At 36.4% G+C, this 20,173-nt stretch overlaps 1 protein-coding gene across 2 annotated transcripts in view; it reads right to left on the bottom strand.

Moving 5' to 3' along the window:
• Positions 1 to 20,173, bottom strand: part of PRKCE (protein kinase C epsilon) — a 286,394-nt gene that overhangs the window by 111,888 nt on the left and 154,333 nt on the right. For both annotated transcript variants that reach the window (XM_029965058.1, XM_029965059.1), the window contains exon 3: positions 148 to 307. In XM_029965058.1, coding sequence (XP_029820918.1) covers positions 148 to 307 — 160 coding nt within the window. The remainder of the gene's footprint in view (positions 1 to 147; positions 308 to 20,173) is intronic.

The raw sequence follows: 20,173 nt of genomic DNA, 5'->3' as shown, positions 1-20,173 counted from the left end.
ACCTGGAAAACTGATGACAGCTTAAATGTCACAACGAAGAGGAAAAGAACTACCACCCTCCGTCATTTTCACTTCAGCAAAACATGAAGGTATGTTAACTCCTCAATTCAAAGCTGCAAAGAAAGCAAAGTCAAGGTCGCTTCATACCATATAAAATCTCTGCAGTGTGAACAGTATGTTGGTTGTCTAAGATAGGTGGCCATAAACTTGTGCCCATTAACCTGATGTACTCGGCGTCGCACAGCACCCTGGCGCTTTCTGGGGCGCATCCGTTCCCGGAACACGCGTTCTTCATTGTCTTTGGGGGCTGAAACAGAGGAAAAAACAATAAGCGCCAGCTGTGTCACACACAAGTATGGGGAAGCTCGAATGCAATGCATAATTAGATATTCTCCAAAAATAAAAATAATCCTCTCCAACTAGCAGTGCAAGATAACTTTGTTAAGTAATGAGTAATTTTTTTTTTCATTTTTAGCAACAATTAATAAAGGGTAAAGGTTTCCACTGCTTAGTAGGTGGACTTCTATTTCTTCTAAACCTTTATCTGTAAATTCACGCTAAGGTGGGAGTAAATCTACACTTAATCACTATTGAGCACACTGAAAACCTCTTAACAGTAATCACACAGTTAGATTCTTCAAACAGCTCAGACTTTCATCTCATTTGATCTTCATGGAAAAAAAGGATCTCAACATTCCCTGGTCCCTGTACACTCAGAAAGTGCTGACACGAGTGAAAGAAAGCTGAATACAAATACATACTATCAAGCAGAACAAAAAATTCCATCCAGAACTGACTATTTAGTAGAATTCGCGATTAAGATCTGAACTTCAGGCTCTAATAATCCACTTTGATACTAATACATGTCAAATGTTCCAGGGAAGGAAGTCGTTCCTCTCAACCAAGTCCTGTTCTAATTGTACATGAGATCTAATAGCAGAGGAAGTACAAAATGAAGTTGATATATCTCAGAATGAAAACATTTGGAAAAAATTCTTCAGAGTGCATTGAGTCTTTTTCCCTAAAATTTTATTCTGAAAAGTATCACTAAGCCTGTCATAGTATTCTGTATGCATTAAGCAAAAGCTGAGGATGAATTAGCAATGAAGAATACCACACAGTTGTTAATGAAAGACAGATTTTACAAACGTTCCGTGAGCCACTCGTGTCTTGGCAAACTAGCACATCAGATTTGGAGGGGACCACATTCAGTCATCCATTGCCAACTGAATCTATGCACTCAATACTTCAGTGCATATAACTCTTTGATCTGTAGTTAACACTTGTCATTCTTTGAATTTCAGCTACCGTGAATCACTACAATGACCTAAAAATACCAACTTTGGTCTGTTGCAAGCTTTTCTGTGCATGACTGAGCTGTCCAAGCAACAGAACAGTACTTAATAATAGCACATAGAAAATTCAAAGTCAGAGAACAACTCAATCTATAAAGGTTTCAAATTCTTCTACAATCATTGAAATAAATCCTATTTTTGAGGCTTGTAAAATTAAAAGGTATTGATCTAGTAATTTCTAGAAAATTATCTTAAATTAAGCCAATTAAAGATGGATATCCTGGGAAAATACAGAGCACAGACGAGCAAATCAAGATCAATGTCTCTCACTGCAGAGCAAGGACTAAACCCCATGACATCAGCAAATTCATTTATACACTAAAGAGCCAAAGCTCCACATGCATCTTACAAAAACTTCACACTCAGAGTGGGTCTTCACCATAAGATTTCCCATCTGTGGCCAGAATGGCATTACTAAAGTGAGCTCTCAGTAAATAAACACTGACTCATACACAAAGCTATCCCTTTTATTTATGCTGAAGAACAATCAAAAAGCAATGGTTCTAGGTCACCCATAGATAAAGAGATAAGAAATACCAAATAGTTACAAATGATACTTATTTTTATGTTGTCAGTTATGTTTATTTTTAAATATTAAGCAAAACTCTGATGTTTAATAAATATCACAGCTCCTTAAGAGAAAGATTGTCTTCCTCAAAGAACATGTAATAAGTAGCTGGAAATCCTACCAAAGACTCATATATGAAGAATTTATTGACATGACAAAGCTGCTGGAAATCTTTTAAAAGTTATTATTATGGGAAATAATTCTATATTAACACAGAACTGTTCTTTTGGTTATCATTCAGATTGTAGAATTTGCTAAAGTATGCGCAGCCCAGATGTGAGAAAGTTAAAATCCAACTCTTTTGGAAAGTGTTCCCAAAAAGTTATCTGCTTATATGAAATGAACAAGATGTTCTGACAGTGCACAGTTCACTCTTGATATGATAATCAGTCTACAATACCATTTTTCTCCTTTCTTCATCTTAATTGCAATTCTTCACAGATAAAGCACCGGTAATCTCACAGAGCATGAAAAATCCTGATCTTGCTTCAGCTATATAAACACAGTATCATGACACTGGGGGTTTTTTGTTTGTTTGTTTTGTTTTGTTTCTACCAACAAAGTCTTAAAACTGATTTTACTGCATTACTTTCAGTTCTGTATTTAATACTTTAATGACATTCCACTTGCACTTCTAAAACTTATAGTTTAAACAAAACAACAAAAAAGTGACTTTCAGAAATGCACTGACTTGAAAACAGATATAAGTAATACATCTGAAATTATCAGATTAAATGGCAGGCTTTGATTATCAATATCACCTCCATACAAAAAGTATCTCCGTGTATGTGAAGAATGCTTTAACAGCTCAGGGAAACGTAGTTTTCTTAGTCTTGGATAATGTTGGAGGTCTATTATCCAGTTCCCCAACGGGAATAGCAGGCAGTCAGCCTGCTACTGCCCTTTCGTCACTAAAGACTAGCACTTGGCCAAATCCCGTGCACCGTGTTCTGACTTAAGAGTTGAAAAGCACAGATGAACTGATGCTCAGGAGCAGTGACTCTGCCTCCACCTCACCTCTCACTACAGCCTGCACAGATTCCCCTCATCAGGTGGCAGTAGTACTCCTTTAGAAGGCTTGGAGTAGTAAAGAATGATAGAATCATGGAATTGTTACAACTGGAAAAGACCTCAAAGATCACAGACCAACCATTTACCCAGTACTGCCAAGTCCACCACTAAACCATGACCCTGAGTGCCATATCTACATGTCTTTTAAATATCTCTAGGGATGCTGACTCCACCCACTTCCCTAAGCAGCCTATTCTAATACTTGACTACCCTTTTTTGTGAACAAATTTTTCCAACCTAAACCTCCCCTGACACAACTTGATATCATTTCCTCTCGTTCTATCACTTGTTACTTGGGAGAAGAGATCAACCCCCATAGCACTACAACCTCCTTCCAGGTAGTTGTAGGGAGCAGTAAGGTCTTCTTTTCTCCAGGTTAAACAAGGATCTGACATTACCGTGCATGACTGATCACGGGACGAATGGACATCAGCCTTCCATCACAGCAGAGCAAGTCACAAGAGGAATTAACTCACCATGAGTTTTACATTCAGTTAGCACTAAGTTCAGCAGGCTGGTTCACTGCTACCCAAGAAAAACACATAAACAATGCTTTTCCAGAGTCCTCAAGTAAAACATTGCCATGTCTTGCACAATTTTAGACTGGATATTAGGAAAAATTCTTTACTGAAAGGGTGGTTAGGCATTGGAACAGGCTGCCCAGGAAATGGTTGAGTCACCACACCTGAATATGTTCAAAAAACGTGTGCATATGGCACTTAAGGACACGGTTTAGTGCTGAACATGTCAGTACTGGGTTAACAGTTGGACTTGATGATCTCAAAGGTCTTTTCCAACCTTAACAATTCTATGATTCACACTGCTGTTGTGGGCCACGGGCATAAAACCAGGTAGTAACTGTCCCAGGTGACTCAGAAGCATATGATCACATCTGTGCTGGCTCATATCCAGGGTTCTGAACCACTTATTTCTAGCAGAACTAACAATAGTCTATATTTAAATTAAAATCCATTTATTCAATACCGAACAGCCACACCAGACATGCTCATTTAACTTTCTGAAGACATCTACTTAGAAAGGGAGCTACACTGCTCTCCCCAAACTTTTCTCATTGTTTACAAGCAGGAAAGCAAAGATCAGTAAATGCTATCAGAAAGCAGGGAGTACTTGGGAAAATCCCCAACAGCTGTGTGATACTGCCAACTAGTGTTTTCAAGACATATTTTAGAAAATACTAGCATCCCAAACAAAACTGGCCTTTTAAATATATTTTAAAGAGATAAAGCCTTACAGTGGTATATAGTAGATTCTAGAAAATACCATTAGGATACTGCACACTGTGCATGGCATTTCTATTCTTAGCAGAGGAGTTAAAATTAAGCAGATTTGTCATAGTCAGTCTATAAGCGACTTTCAATACAAACAATTTCTTCTCAGTATTTTTACTAAATAGTCACAGAGGGTTATCATTTCCTCAGTAAAGGCCGTTTCTTTATGTAATGTACATTCTGTTCCCTGTTTTGATTTTAAGTCCTTCTGTCCTCTACATTATTCAGTTTATCCTTTTTAAATGCATTTCTTTAATTTTAATTTTCAGTAGATGGAGTAAGAAATGATGATAATTTCCAAGTGTTCATGGAGAATGCTGTCAATGCAATACATTGAGTTTAGGCTTTATATGATGGTACTTGAGAACTGGAAAATTTAGAACTAATTTTGTCTCAAAACCATACAAATTAATGCCACTACTTCTTTTCATTGCAGCCAAGAGTAACTCTTAGTTATTTGGAAAACAGTAGTATATAATTGCTTTCATGTATTCATATGTACATACAAACATAATGCCTACAATTTCAAAGACTCAAAAGACTTGCAGGCTTAACTCCAGGCTCTAAGGAAAGCGTTATAGAAGTCAGAAGTATCTGGCATGAAAAATTGCAGAAAAATTCATAAATACTTGCAAAATGGAGCCTTAAATGAACTGTCTGGAACTACATTTAATGCTGTTCATCATGCAGTATCCATTCAGTACAAATTATAAGTCACAACTTAGAAATTATAACTTAAAAGATAGGAAAGTGACACATAATGCTCAGCAATCCTCAAAGGAGCCAAGATAGGAAGAAAAAGACCTATACACCAAATAACAAAGGCCCAAACATGTTAGGTCTTGTTTCATATTAACATGGTTTCAGCACAGATGAGAAGGGCTCAGTGTGGAGCACCAACTGCATCAGACAGAATTATCCTGATTATAGCCATTTCCATGGCTGATCTTCTATGTTGCGAGTACTTACAGAATTCTGACAAGCAAAAAAATGCAAAAAACACGGCAGAAAAAGAGTGAGAGAGCTTACAGATATAGAAGGGGTTTTAAACATTTTTTTATTGCCAGGGATGCTGAGTTCTGAAAAGGGACATGCTGAGCCCTTCCCTTAATCTGGAGGTGATTGGTATCAAACTGTCACAGTGTTTGGGGAAGGAAAAAAAAAAAAGCTTTAGTAAAATTGCTAGTGCCCCATCAAACCTGAAGTATAGGCCATGTACGACAGTAAAACTTGCAGCAATTGGTGGAGCTGCCAGGTAACCCCGTGCAGCAGGACACTGATGCTTCCATGGCACTTCTGGCACAAGGGGCTTTTCAGCCTGGGCATCTCTTAGGTGTCTTCACATTGCTGTCTTCCATAACTTAGAAGCAGCATCTCGAAAAAACAGCTGGTTTAACAGCAATATTTAATAATTACAGCTCAGCCTTACCGAAAAAGAAATGCAACAGAACAATGATTGTAATGAGTGATGTTTTATTGCTGAAGATTAAAATGATGAGTTCTTGTATCATATTTAAACCTAACCACTTTAACCAGTATGTATGTATTGAAACAGAGCTTTTATTTTAGAAGTCTATAATTTCTAAATGGAGGAAGGATATTGATTGAGGCAGAAGAGGTAATTTGCCTAAAGACATGTTGGAAAGTGAGACGGAGCAGGAACAACGTCCAGGACTTCTCAGGATTCAGGATGGAGTGTAACCAGATCATTATGCACCAAAATTAAGTTTCAAAGGATTACTCCCAAACTCTATTTTAGGCTGCTAGTAGAAGCATATATTCTGTCCTCAAGATTTCTCCAGGCAGAAATCATTACAGGATTTTGCCTTTAAGACTTTAATCTGCTTTAAAGAAAAAAAAAAAAGGCAAAAAAACCCCATCCCCATATATTTACACTTCTATCTCATTTCTTTTAAAAAAGCCTTGCTTAGTAGTAATATATGCAACAAACTACTGTCGTACCTTTGAGAGAAAAAATAGTAAGGTAAATGCAACAATATAATTTCATAAAGCTGTTACTTATGAACACAAGTCAAGTGGATAGTTTACCACAGTCATAGAAAGAATATGCAATTTTTCTACGCCTTTTTCTGGAAGTATTACATTTCCAGACTACTTCTTAAACAAGGAATAAACACACACATTTTGCTTAGTATATCTCGAATCTGCTTTCTTTAGGAAAGCTGACAGGAAATTTCTTGTTTAAGAGGAGAAGAATCAGATCCTTAGATAACACTATATTGTTAAAGAAAACAAAGACGATGAAAGAAATGAAAAAATGCTCACAGAATGAGTGAGTTTTAGAAGAGATATGTGTCTAGACATGTCTGTAACATGAGCTATTTACTGAATGCATTGAAGAATAAATTTTAAAATATATCAAGACCAAATATGGTGGGTGGCTTTGTAGCATGGGCTCAGGCTCAAATTTTTTGCCTTCAAACATGTGCTTATCTTCAAATGCTTTAATTCTTCTCTAAAAAAGAGATTCTGCCTCTATATATTTAAAAATTTCCCTTCACATGCACATAGATAAAATAGATTTGGGTTGTGACAGGCACATGTTTTTTTTGAAGGTCTTCTTTTTATTTTCCTTTTTCTTAAAAAAGAGCTCAAACCAAAACACCAATAACACTATAATGCTATCAAATGAATATATGATTCACACTTTCTCTACATGCTTAATTATTATCACAAACACATTAATAATCTGCCTCAAGGCTAAAGGGACAACGGTAACTCCTAACATCCTTTCAAACAGAAACTCTTTCACATTCAATACACTTAATAAAGGAGGATATAATGTCCAGAAGTACTGAAGTGTCCCAGAGATATTGAAGGACCAATTGCAATTTCAGCACACTGAGAAGTCCTATTTAGTTTTCAGAAATGTCCTAACCTTGCTGTCTGGCAATAATTTGGACCAAGTGTTCAAAACCAGGAGCACAGAGCCTGGTACCTGAAGTAACCAGGGAAGGTACCACTGCTGCCCCAGCTCCTGCCCATCCACTTGGCTACAGCAGAGGCTGTGGAGAGGGAGGATTAGTTCTCATACCCGCTCAGACAAAATTTTCTTTTAAATGACTTTGTGACTTTCCTTAAGAAATGCTTCAAGATTAGCACTCACAAGTTTCTACTCTCAATCTCCACAATGCCCACAGAATTAGTGACAACTCACCCAAGCTTAAGCTGTTCACAGGAATTACACATGGTCATCTTCAGATGATCATACAGCATGTTTTAATAAATCTAGTCCTTCATGAACAGAATTCTGTTTTATAGGAACTGCACAACTGGTAGGGGATGGATATAAGTATGGGGTCCATTTTTTAGACTCCTGGGATCTTACACAGATGCCAGAGGTACTGACCTCATTTTGAAGGGTGCATATAGCAATTCCTATAGTTAAACAGCTGTCAGATGCACAAAGTAAGCAAATCAGAGACACATTCCACCTACTTCCTCCCAATTTCTTTATTGTGGTATTTAACATTAATGATTTTAAGAAATATGGTATTCTAAAATAAAGAACTTGTAACTACAATTTTCACATTACATTTTATTTGACAAAAGAAGTTATATTGCTAGAAATACCACAGGGAAGTTATTGCTATATGACAGGTTTTCTGAAAAGCCAATTTAAGATCTCAAGGTTTTTAAAATAAAATTTCAACTTCCAAAACTTTTTCCACAAGACAGACTTTAGAGCTTTTTCAGTTGAAAAAGAGATGTCACAGACAACAGGACCAAAAAAAATCAGTGTTATCTTTCAGGAGGAACAAACAGCCTCACTCTAAACACAATGCCCTTATGTCAATAAATCTGCAATTGAAATTAGAGAAGTGGAAATGCATTCTACATATGGTGAATACTAAAGCTATTATTCAGGAGAAAAAGATTACTCCACAAAATATAATGGATCTCTTCTTGTCCTAACTAGTAATGTAAAGTAATAACTTATAAAATGCAGAGCAGTTTTTGTGCCATAACTTGACTTGATAAACTTAAAGGCAGAAAACTAATTTAGTTTGTGTCAATAATACTTAGTTTATGTTGTTACAGTGTTAGTAATGAGGAGTTTTAGTAGCCTGGTGTTAGCACTGTTAGTGTTAAGTCCTGACAGGTTAACAAGGTGAAATATCTCAATATATTAAGTCAACTACTTACCTACAATCTTTTGAATGAAGAAATGACATATATTATATACATAAATGCATATATAAAAAAATACATTAGATTATTATAATAAGATTATTGCCACTATGATTAGACCAAAAGCTCTCCTTGTATTTTGATCTCCCTACTGTTACTGCTCCAAGTCTACAAAAATGTCTTGCAATTTGATTGCAGAGTGCTCCTTGGAGCACACCCAGCCACTTGTGATGGCAGCAGTGGTGGTTGGTATTTTAGTGACACATGCCAATACTGACTGGCCTTTGGCTGTCTTCAAGGAAAGAAAGAAAATGAGTCAAATCATCACAGTAAGGGCTGCTGTGGAAGACGAACTTTCATAGTGGTGTACACATGCATGCTTGTTTTAACAGAGTTCCAGGCTATGGAAGTATCTGCAAGGTCAGCTGACCTCTCTGCAGGGTCAACACCTGAGCTGCTGGCCTTTGTCAGTTCCCTGGAAAGGAAACAGTGTTGTGATGCTAAGAAGGAAAACAAGCATTGTAAAAATTTCAGGACAAAGCCCTTTTCCCAGAGGTAACTATTAAACCAGACAGATCCTGAACGACACTATTTTAAGCACGTGTTTGTGATAGATCAGAGAAGTTCAGCAGTCTTTTTATAATAGTAGCAAAAGCTACATAGAGCATGATGAAACAGAAACTTGTAGGGTTTCTGGTCTTTCAGAAGTTGTTTATTAAATATTTCTTGAACACTGGTTTTGTTCCTCTCTCATGGAATAACAGAAGCCTAAGTGGGATGCACCTAGGAGATTCCTGAGACCCCCTGCTGCAGTGGGGAAGGGTCTCACGTACTTCAGGCATCCTCAGCTTCCATTTTTGCTGAGGGCTCTTGAAAATCTTCAGTGAGGGAAATTCCACAAGACTCGTATCTCTTGTTTCACTACTCTGGCAAGCAGGCTGTAAAAAGCAAGTTTTTGCCAACACAGAAACTACTGAAGTTCCTGTAGCAAAGCAACCCTTATCCTCTGTATACCATGCAAAAGAACAGGGGCTGGGGCTGGTCAGAGTCACAGCAAGATGTCACAGAAAAGATGACTGCAGAAGTTTTGCATGATTCTCAGGCTACAGTAGGACAGAAGTTGCTTTGAACTACACAAGTCGCTGAGGATATCCCAGTCACATGCTAGTTGCAGAAAAACTGTGATATCTGAAGGTAAAGGAGGGACTGAAAATCACTTCCTGCCTTAAGATACTAAATCTCACAGTTGTTTTGTTGATTCCACTTCCAGATCCCCTCCTGATAGTAACACCTGGTTTCCATCCAAGCTTAGAAATGCATGTAACAAAGTTCACTTGCACTTAAAATTTCCATATTCAAATCTCGTCATTCCATATAACCATGTTAAAGACCTATGGCACATAATCTACACAGGTCAGAGAAGTGGGTTTTCAAAACATTGGTTTATAATGGTTATAGCCCTCACCAAGCTCAAGCTCGTGATACACATTACACAGACTCAGGTTTCAGAGTACTTCACAGTGGCAATGAAATCTTACCTATAATTGGAAAAGGCACCATTGCAGACACAAGAACTACACAAACATCGCTAAGTTTACTTTGGAGAAGTGATTCTTTTTGCTTTTTAAAATTTTTCTTCATTTGTTTCTCAATAAATCATCAACTATTTGCTTGTATCCTCCACAGGGCAGAGGGAGTCCACTGCAGAACTGACTGAGATTCTGAAAACCTCACACAGCACCTATGTAATAACTGAGGAAGCCAGACAAGATTGCATAGCAGCTCCTTTACCCAAAAAGCAGGAAGAATCCTTCCAATTAGTCTGACTAATTTTGGTACAAAGTAAAAAGCACAGAATCCTCAATACTTTGCTCAAAAGATGCTCATGAAGGTCAGAAGGAGTTCCAAGGGCAGGGAGAATGAGTGATATACAAATATTTAATTTACAGACTTTTTTTCCTCATACTTTCAGGTAATGACAATACTATTCTCCAACAAATTAAAATAAAAGCTTTCAAATTTGGGATTTATTTCTCCCCCCCAACAGTATTAAAGTAGTAAGACACAAAATATATGTACTTTTGTGTCGATAAACCCACCGATGAGACTGTAATGGTTCTGATAAACAGATCAGGATTTGACCCAAGCAGTAGGACATAATATTAGAAACAACAAACAATCATCTTTATAGCCACCCTTTGCCAAATAGTTTCAGAGTGCCTTATATCTGGTTTTCTCACTGTAAAAGTGAGAAACTACAGTAGCTTTGTCTACTCAGGCAAATAATTTAAAATACTACTAAAAGCTCAAAATACTAAGTGTTGGAAAGAAATATTTCAATAACAAAATAAGAAACTATTATTATTTCAAAATAACATAAATGGCTTTGTTTTCTTAAGTAAGCTGATACTTAGGGTTGTCCATAGAAACAGTACCTAGCCACTGTTAAATAATTTCTTCTTCTTATGACATGATGTTTGGTAATTTTTTGAGTAAGAGAATGCAACATAGTATCTTGGTTGCCACTGCTATCTGAACTTTTCTCTGTCAGCTTTTCATTTAGTCAGGAAATCAAATCTGGAAGACTTTGGGCCAGTCTGCAGGAATGGTTGGGAATCAAAGTGTCATTGAAATGTGCCCTGAGACAGCCCCACCATGGCAACCTGAGGCCCTGGGTCTGCACCAAGGAAACCTTGAGAGCCACCTCTCAGACGGCAGCCAGGCAGCTTGACAGAAAGATCAAACTTTCTAATACAATCTCAAGCAGTTTTGACTGTGTTTCTCCTTTTATTTTGCCACTTTCATCTTTTATAAATGAGTTCTGCAAGCTAAAAACTCTTGATATACCTTTGCTCTGCAGAGGAGCCTGCATGGCATCAAACAGGTAAAAGGGTCCTCATTTGAACTGCACAGATAATTTTTTTCCTTTTTGGATAGAGGGTGTAGGAATCTAAAGGTAATCAACCTTTAGATTTCATTTCTCACAACTCGACTCTTGAACTGAATAAAACAAGTGAAAGACATTAGTGTTATGTATCACCTTAGAAAGGACTGTTCTCCAATGCAGCTGTCACCAATAAATAACATCTGCACAATTTTTCAATTTTTGGTCCAATATACAACCCAAAACATACTTTCATCAGTGTTCCAATATGTCATTGCTCTTTCTAGTTTGTTACTTTGTACTAAGGACTATATTATGACAATCCTGTCACCCTCTACCAGCAACCTCATCTTGCCCATTTCATAAGTGGGCAGTTCTTGCAATCATTTGTAAGAGACCAAAATCACAAACAAAAGAACTCATTCCCTCCTTCCACTTGTCTTTCTTGCAAACGTGGAGGAATTTTCCTTATTCTGATACCCCCCCCACGCACACAACAAAAGCTTTATTAAGAACATCTCTGACTCACAAGCAGTGCTATTAAAGCAGCTTTCACAGCTATATATTTCGACATAAAATATATTACTACAAATTTCCACGCAGAGAACAGTAATAGACATATTATGTAAATCCCGAAGTTCTTAATATGATTTATTATCAGCGTACTACTTTCAGACCTCAGTTTATCAAAGCATTTCTGGATACAACTGTATGAAAGAGCATATTCACTCTGTCATGGATTTCAATGGAAATCTTCCAATATTTAAAGAACTATTTACCTGCCCTGCTAGATGTTAATTCTACACATCTAATGCATGGAAAAAATGGAAACATGCTAAACTGTATGTTCTTCCTCCTTACCAGGCTTATGGGCACAGCATCAGGAGGTAATTGCAGATGATGATTTACATGTTGCCAGTAGAGCCTGAATGTGTTATATAGGTTTTTACTGAGGGGGTGATTGACACATCTTCACAACAGATGCTGTGTTAGACTTTCTATTGTTTTCTGCAGATATGTGATAGTTAAAAGTTAATTTAAACTATGTTTATGTCGAAGAACAGGTACAGAAACTCTGCTTTTAATAGTTTTTCTCTTTCCACGAATCACTTTTGCTACTTCTTATAATGGAAGGCAGTTCAGTATTAACAAATGCCCACGGCACTCACTGAAGGTTGACTTTCAAAATATATGTGAAGACTCTATATAAGAATTAATCAATGTGTGCGTGACAAAACCTGTTTTTAATATTGCTTTAAACTGTAAGTCTTTCAAGAAAAATATTTGTTAAACTCTGGATTGTGCATCTGTATATTATTGTATCTGAAAGAGAAAACAGAACTAAGAAAAAAGCACTGAATTTTTTTTTCTTTTCTTCTTCAGAACAAAGATCAAATAAAATGCTACTCTAAGATCCAAACAACTTTGTCCCTAGTCCAGAAACTAAATCAGACAATGAAAACACAGACAAAACAATTCTTGGAATACTTTGTAGATTTAATTTTTCTCTTATTATTCCAGTGCTCTACCTGTTTTGCATTCAGCATTGACCCTGTCTGCACACCAGCAGTACTGCCTTTGGATATTCTAAGATGTCACGTAAGTTCTCCTGACACTGACAGCATCTGGAAACCTGTGCACAGCACAGGGGGGATGGGGTCCAAGCAAAATCTGTGGAAAGCCAAGAGAATGACAAGGAGACTGCCTGCAGCACAAAGGACGACTATTTGTACAACTTAATGCTCTAAATGTATAGTCACATGAGGACAAGTTCTATCTTTGGTTACAGCCCTACAGTTATGCCAGAGAACAGAGACACATATATAAAATCCAGCAGAATTTGGCTCGGTTTACTTACAGCAGAGATAAAAAAAAGAAATCTTGATTGCCTATGCCCAAATTGTAAGGATACAAAATGTTCTAGCAATTGTAAAAAACTAACCTCTGAAACTTCATTCCATTTATTGTTTTGTTTATTAACAAGTCAAGAGATAACAGACACTTCAAGACAACTGTCCTCAAAAAATTCAGGTCACAGACCATTATTTCAAAACCTTTCTGTCCTCTTTGCTTTGCCAAGCACCTCTGCTCATATTCTTACACTACATAATTCATTTCAACTTAGCCTTATCAGGTTGCTGAATAAGAATGTGAAAGTCAGCTGGCTGTAAGTTGAAAAAATGTATTCAGTGCCTTCTTATTGCTGCTGTCACTGATTTAGCTGTTCCCATGGTAAACTTAAATACCACCACAGGAAGCTGTATCATCTATCAATTCACAAGTTGGGAAGTGTGGTGTATGGAGATTTCACTTAACAGATCCCAGAACTGTCTGGTTGAAGGATGTGGCAGTTGAAAGCTGGAGGCTGGATTTCTTTCCTTTCCTTTCTTTTTTTTTTCTTAAAAAAAAAAAGAACAAACCTTGTATAATCTCAAGAAAAAGACATATGGCAGCACTTCCAAGTTGGTTTCAAAGAGATTTTGATTTCCCACTCACTTTCTCTGAGTGTGAATTACCTAAGAAGCTGTCAGAAATTCCTCAAAAAAATCCTTTTAACACTGGTTGTCTTTAGAAAAAGAACTTCTAGAGAGAAGCTCATTTAAAACAAAAACAAAACCACAAATGATTTTGACTGCTCTATAGCTGGAGCCTCTGACTTGAAAATCAGAGCAGTCATGAATTGGTTGTTTACAATCGTTTCAATTCAGAAAAAAAATGTGCTTCCTTGGTAATAAGGAGACAAAAACACCCTAAGAAAGAGATTATCTCAGACACTAGAAAGAGTTTTTTACCATCAGAAATTGCAAGGGTGAGAGCTAATGTCTCCTACAAAACCTCTTCCTCTAGTAAATATCTATTGAAGATCAAAAATATATTCTTACATGTTGAAAAGATTTCTCTAAATGTCTTTTTTTTAATAAAACATTATTTTTCCATTAGCATGCAGTAGTCAAATAAAAATAATGAATGCATTTTAAGAACTACAAATAAAGGTGGGAAAAGCCAATTTTTAAAAGCTAATTTAAACTAAATAAAACCGCATTTATAGTTTGCCCTTTTCTTTATTCTACTCCTGAAAAACTACAACCAAAGGATTTTAACAAAGAGAAAAAAAATATAAAGATTGTTTTTTAGAAGTAGAAAAGAAAGGCAAGGAAGTGGAAACACAGCATTTCAAGATTTGAGTACTCCAAAACTCTCTTAAAATAAGAGTCTTCGCTATGAGTCCTCAAGATTTTATGACGCTCCCAGTAACATCCCATCCAACACATGAAACTAAACCTTACTTTTCGGTGTAGTTGCAGCACCCCCTGAATTTGAAAATCTGATACCATACAGTCAATCCAAACCAGTCAATTGCGAACTGATTTCGTGATCCTGTGGGTCCTTTTGGGGCCACTATGACAAATTTCCATTGAAAAGTACACATTTTATAAGACACAGCGAAACTGTCTGAATCTCAGCTGCATTCAATGTGCCTTAAATCCTACATCCAAACGCAGAGGTATTCAGAATAGCTGCCTATATTTAGGAACTTGGACCACCACGTCTGCATTGCAGAATCAGTTTGCTTATTCTTGTACATGCAAGAATAACATCTTAGTACACACAATACCCCTTGTTTCATGGTGGGGAAAAAGTCATAGAAATGGGCCAAGAAAATTAGATGCCGCTAAGTGATTTTCAGTCAGCCCACACAGAACATTAGGGGGAAGAAAGCAAGCATTAGCACTATTATTAGCAGCATCTAAACTTATTTAAAATAATTATTCCCGTATCTATTCCAGAAAGCAATACAAATTACACTTGTCCCTTAGATGGAAAGACAGATAAAAAATCATAAATACGATCCTCCCTCTGCAATGTATTTATCTTTACCAGAAGCAAGAAAAACAGGATAGAAAGTATTCCTGGAAACCAAGGGCAAAAATAAATCCTAGTTTAAGAGAGGCCAGCTGAAACATTATGATTATTGTGCCAGAGCTGTGGGTTCGATGAAAATGGATTGTAAATTATTTACAAAGATGTAGAAAGTTGCATCCCAAATTAAAAGTAGTAAGATCTCAGTTTGACTTTGAGTACACAGAGATCAGCAGATCATTGCTGGCTGCCATCAGCAATGGAAGAGTTGTGCAGTTCTACCATTGCACCAGAAGCCCATTTTGAATCATCATCAAAATAAACTGACCTGGGCATTTACAAGTTTTTAAACTAATGGGGCATTCATGAGATGCAAGGAGCACTTGGGTTCTGACCAGTGATTCATATCACATTTTCCCCTTCCTTTCATTCTCACAGATGTGTAACTTCATGCTGACATTTCAGAATATCACCTGCCTGATCAAACATGCAACACGAGGGTGAATTCCTACTAATAGCTACCGAAATACTACCCGTAAGTTACCCTTTTTCACATGATGTTATGCCACTGGTGCCAAGACAGAAACTCCTTCAGCCTACCACTCATTTTTTTAAGGGGCATTTACTCTAAAACAGCTGGTGTCCCCTCAGACACAAATTGGGTACATGCTAAAATATAATAGTCTTGGTCAGGGACCAACTCTGACAAACCGCCAGGGGTTTTGAATATTGCTGTAAACTCACACAAAAAGAATCTGTCTCTGCACATATAAAATAAAGAAAGAAATGGTTCTCAGAAGAACAGTTCTTTGGAACAGGTTTTTATGGTGCTTTATAGCTTATGCCTAACAAACCTAAAGCAAAAATCTCTCAATAAGCATGATACTTCTTTAAGAAATTAAAACAGAAATTTTCTTCCTATGTAAAATGAAATAACAGGTTATATTGGACTAGGCTAATAATGACTCGTTTGTTGTTTATCCGTTTACATGTAATGGTGTTATTTCTTTTCAGTCTAATTCCTGAGATCCTACAACCATTTTTTCCTTCGAATACTGGCAAACACCAGTTCTTCCTTTTCCTCCATCCCTGGGTCTCAGAGGAACAACAGCTGGAATTAGCATGGCTGGTTTTGTCTGCTCTATGACATCTTTCAAGGAATTTTGTATTCATCACCCATACACTGATCACACTGACTATCCTGGCTCAAACCTTGGGAATACAGCGTGGTAATGAAATGAATCTGTGATAGGTCAACTTATGAAAAAGCTACATAAATTAAATAAAATGTTTTATACTAGAATATTATTTTTTAATTTCAGAATAACATACAAATACTAAGGAAGAATAAGAACAAGTTCTCTTAAATCCACATGGAAAAGCCAACTGACTCATCCAGAATTTATCCCATGCATGTATTATTATTCATACATACACCACAAATACAGGAAGAAAACATTTATACAGCCTTGCCCTCACATGCTGCTACTTGCTTTCATAATCATCCTAACTTGCTTAGTACAACAGCAGTGAGTGTGTGTGAATATCAGTATTAGACACAATATCTCTGAAACTGCATATTTTTATGGCTACATTTCAAAGAGCTTTACCCAAGAGCCATAGAGCCAGCGAATGACATGACCAAGGTCACTCAGAAAACCTGTGGCAGATGACCTGTGCATGATGTCTTTACAGTCTCTTCATCCAGGATTTTATTCCTGTCATTTCAAAGCACCTAGAGACTGTTACAGTGCTTATGACTTGTATTAAATAATGGATTCATCGAATCCTCCCGCTTGCTTACTAAATAAGGTCTTTTTAGTTTTCTGTGATGTTTTTTCCCTGTACCATGAAAAAATACAAATGGCATTAGCTGATGCTTAGTAGCTTTAAGTCTGTATCTCTGTTTCTGGACTATATTTTAATTCTGTTCCACGTCACAACTATTTTTTACAGATTCCACAACCTCCACATTGGGAAGAAACTGGTTATCAAAAATCAGTTGCAGATAAAAGCCAATTGAAGTTTAGAAACTTTTGTGACACCTAAAGAAAAGCTAACATTAAAGCTAACATTACTAAGTGTTTTTATCTATAGTATATATAGATATACATCTCTCTCTCTATATATATATGTGTATATATACAGCATAGCTGTGTTTTTCAAAGGGAAACTAGTATTAACTAGTATCACATTATTAGCTAAATAAAAACACAATGGGATCCACACACATCACGTTGTTTTGTTCTTAGGAAAATTATACATGTAGTAGATCTACTACAAAATTAGGCATCTTAACATTTTGCAGTCACCACTTCTCTGGTTACCTAACTTAGTTCTGTATTCTCTTTGCCTGTCGTCTGTAATTCCAGCTGACTGCTCATGACAGTCAGCTGTCCTTTGTGCAAAAGTGCAAAATGATATAAAATTTATAAGACCTCTCTCTTAATATAATCAGAAAACATAAAACATTGTTTTTTCCTATAAAGTGTTATAGGAAAAAGTGATTTGAAGATCACCATCAACCCAAAACATAATTAAATGTCAAATGAAAATTACTCTCTGTCTCTTACACATCATTTTCACGAACCACAGGGTAACTATGGCTGGAAGGTATCTCTGGAGGTCTCTGATCTAAACCCTGCCCCAAGAAGCTCCAGTTCAAGCTGGTTGCTCTGGGTCTTGTCCAGTCAAAATCTAAATGCATCCATGGTTCACGGCTGTTCTTCAACAATTATTCTCCAAATAGCCTCTGTCAGCTTACTTGATTTTAACCACACAGACTATCAATGAGAAAGCAGGACTAAATTCCCAAAACTCTGACCCAAATTAGACCACTTGATCCAACAATCAGACTACAATATTTCCTCCCCAGTTTATCATGTGACCTGCAGTACAAATATTCATGTGCATGATAAAGTCTCTTAGGTAGCACCTTCATTTTATATCTTGGAAAGGTCCCTTAGAAAAATACAAATAAAATAAGTAGTGGATATTACATAATAAAATGCTTAACACAGAAAAGGAGTTAATGTGGTAAACAGAAGAAAACTTACTGCTGCTTGAAGCTAGGATTGAAACCTAAAATATTTTGATATCACTTGACTTGAGATTGACCCTTACGACCTCCTAATTAACTGTTTTCTTACTATGTCAGCATCCTAAAAATTGGCCCTATTCAATAAAATGTTATAAAATGTCTTTTAAGAAGTACATTAATACAAAGTCTAAATAAAAATTAGAAACCTATTTATAAAAACCTATTTATAAAAGCTACGATTTCACTAACATTGACTTGGCCATGATGGTCCCCTTCTCTCTTTTTTCCCTTTTTTTCTTATCTAGGGCTAAGAAAACAGTGTATATCAAAGCTAGTAAGATTTTTAGATATAATTTACAATGTAGTAGGCAGGCAGGCAGATATATCAGTCAACTTTTTAAATTTAGTGATTATGGTTTACTGTGAAAGGAGGTATTTTTCATGAGAGGAGTTCAGGATTTTCTATTTATTTTTGGGTTTTACATCTTTCTAACAGATCATGATTCATTCACCAGTCTTCAAGGAAGACCAGTGCACATGAATATTTTTAAGCACAGTGTTTGCATAGTTTAAAATTCATTTGCAGCAGTAAGACTAGATCATTAATGAAGGCTCAGCACTTCTGCCCATGTATTACGCACAAGGAGCTGGGGAGCCCTACAGCTCAAGCTGGACTCCAGATCTGCAGAAACCAAGCTGCAAAGCAGCACACAGTTATGAGGAATGTTCCTGAATGGAGTCTTCAGCACAGGAATGTGGATGCTTGATGCACTACAGTAAGATTTTAGAAAGATAGGCTAAATATTTATATTTAACGTACATATTATGTGGCATGTTTTTATGGGCACGTGCAGATACATACACAGTCAAATCTGATGTCAGAAGAGATGTACACAGTTCTGCTGTATTCTCTTTGTGAAATTTATAATCACATCTGATTTGAGGAATTTGGAGAACTGAAGAAGAAAGCATATTTAGCAGAACAGAGTCTCTCTCTTATAAACTTTACTTATGTAAATTCTATCCTGCTAGTGCAATACAACTTTCATTACCACTTTTTACCTACTGTGTTAAACACAGGCATAAGTTTTGGGCCTCTTGAACAAAACTATAACCAAATATCCTAAGTGGTAGCAACATGTAGGAGTGTTTTGTTTTCCCTCTTGCAGAAAGTCTGTTCCTCTTAGGGTTTGAGGTTTTTCAAGACTACTTCAGTTTGGTGATGGTCCACAAACTAGTGCTCTGTTTCCAATTGTTGCTGAATTACTAAGAATTGGAAGTAGCATTTAGAAATTTTAAGAAAGGAAATTCTGAGAAAGGGAATTCCTAGGAAACACAGCCTCTCTAAATACTAAAACAATATGGTAATGTTTAAAATCATAAAACATAAATTAAAGTCAATTATTAAAGGCTACAAAAATCCTGGGCAGAAGATTCATAATCAAGGTAAACAAACCTTTGAACATAGCGGTTCAAACATCCTAACATTCCAGGCTCCAAGTTGAACAAACCTTTCAGTCATGTGTAAAAACCATAAATATCCCACAAATTATAAGATCCCTGAAGACTTTAATTTATGATTTAATATAAAATTAGAAATTTCAGGACCTACCTTGGCCTTATGACAGTAAGCAGCACCATGACGTATTTATCATACCCATAAGTTGCACAGTATATTGTTTTTTAACTCATGCTACTTGTTCTAAGTAGCTCAAAAATTTTATCCTCAGACACTCATATAAATTAACGTGTGATCAGTATGGAAAGCTAATAAGATTGTTTTTCCAGAAAAACCACTCAAGCTAAAGCTAACTTTCAATTATCTAAGTGTCAATTACCATATTTTTAAAAATTATTTATTAAGCACAAGAAGATTTCAGGATTTTTTTCACCTAGTCATAAATAAGCTGCCAAACTGCCTTCAAAGAATGCTACAATTTACATGGAGAGACC

Source organism: Manacus vitellinus, unplaced genomic scaffold (assembly GCF_001715985.3).
Source record: "Manacus vitellinus isolate BGI_N305 unplaced genomic scaffold, ASM171598v3 scaffold_8_pilon, whole genome shotgun sequence".
NCBI classification, from domain to species: Eukaryota; Metazoa; Chordata; class Aves; order Passeriformes; family Pipridae; genus Manacus; species Manacus vitellinus.
The sequence above is the reverse complement of the archived record's forward strand: the minus strand, read 5'-3'. Positions and strand labels throughout refer to the sequence as shown.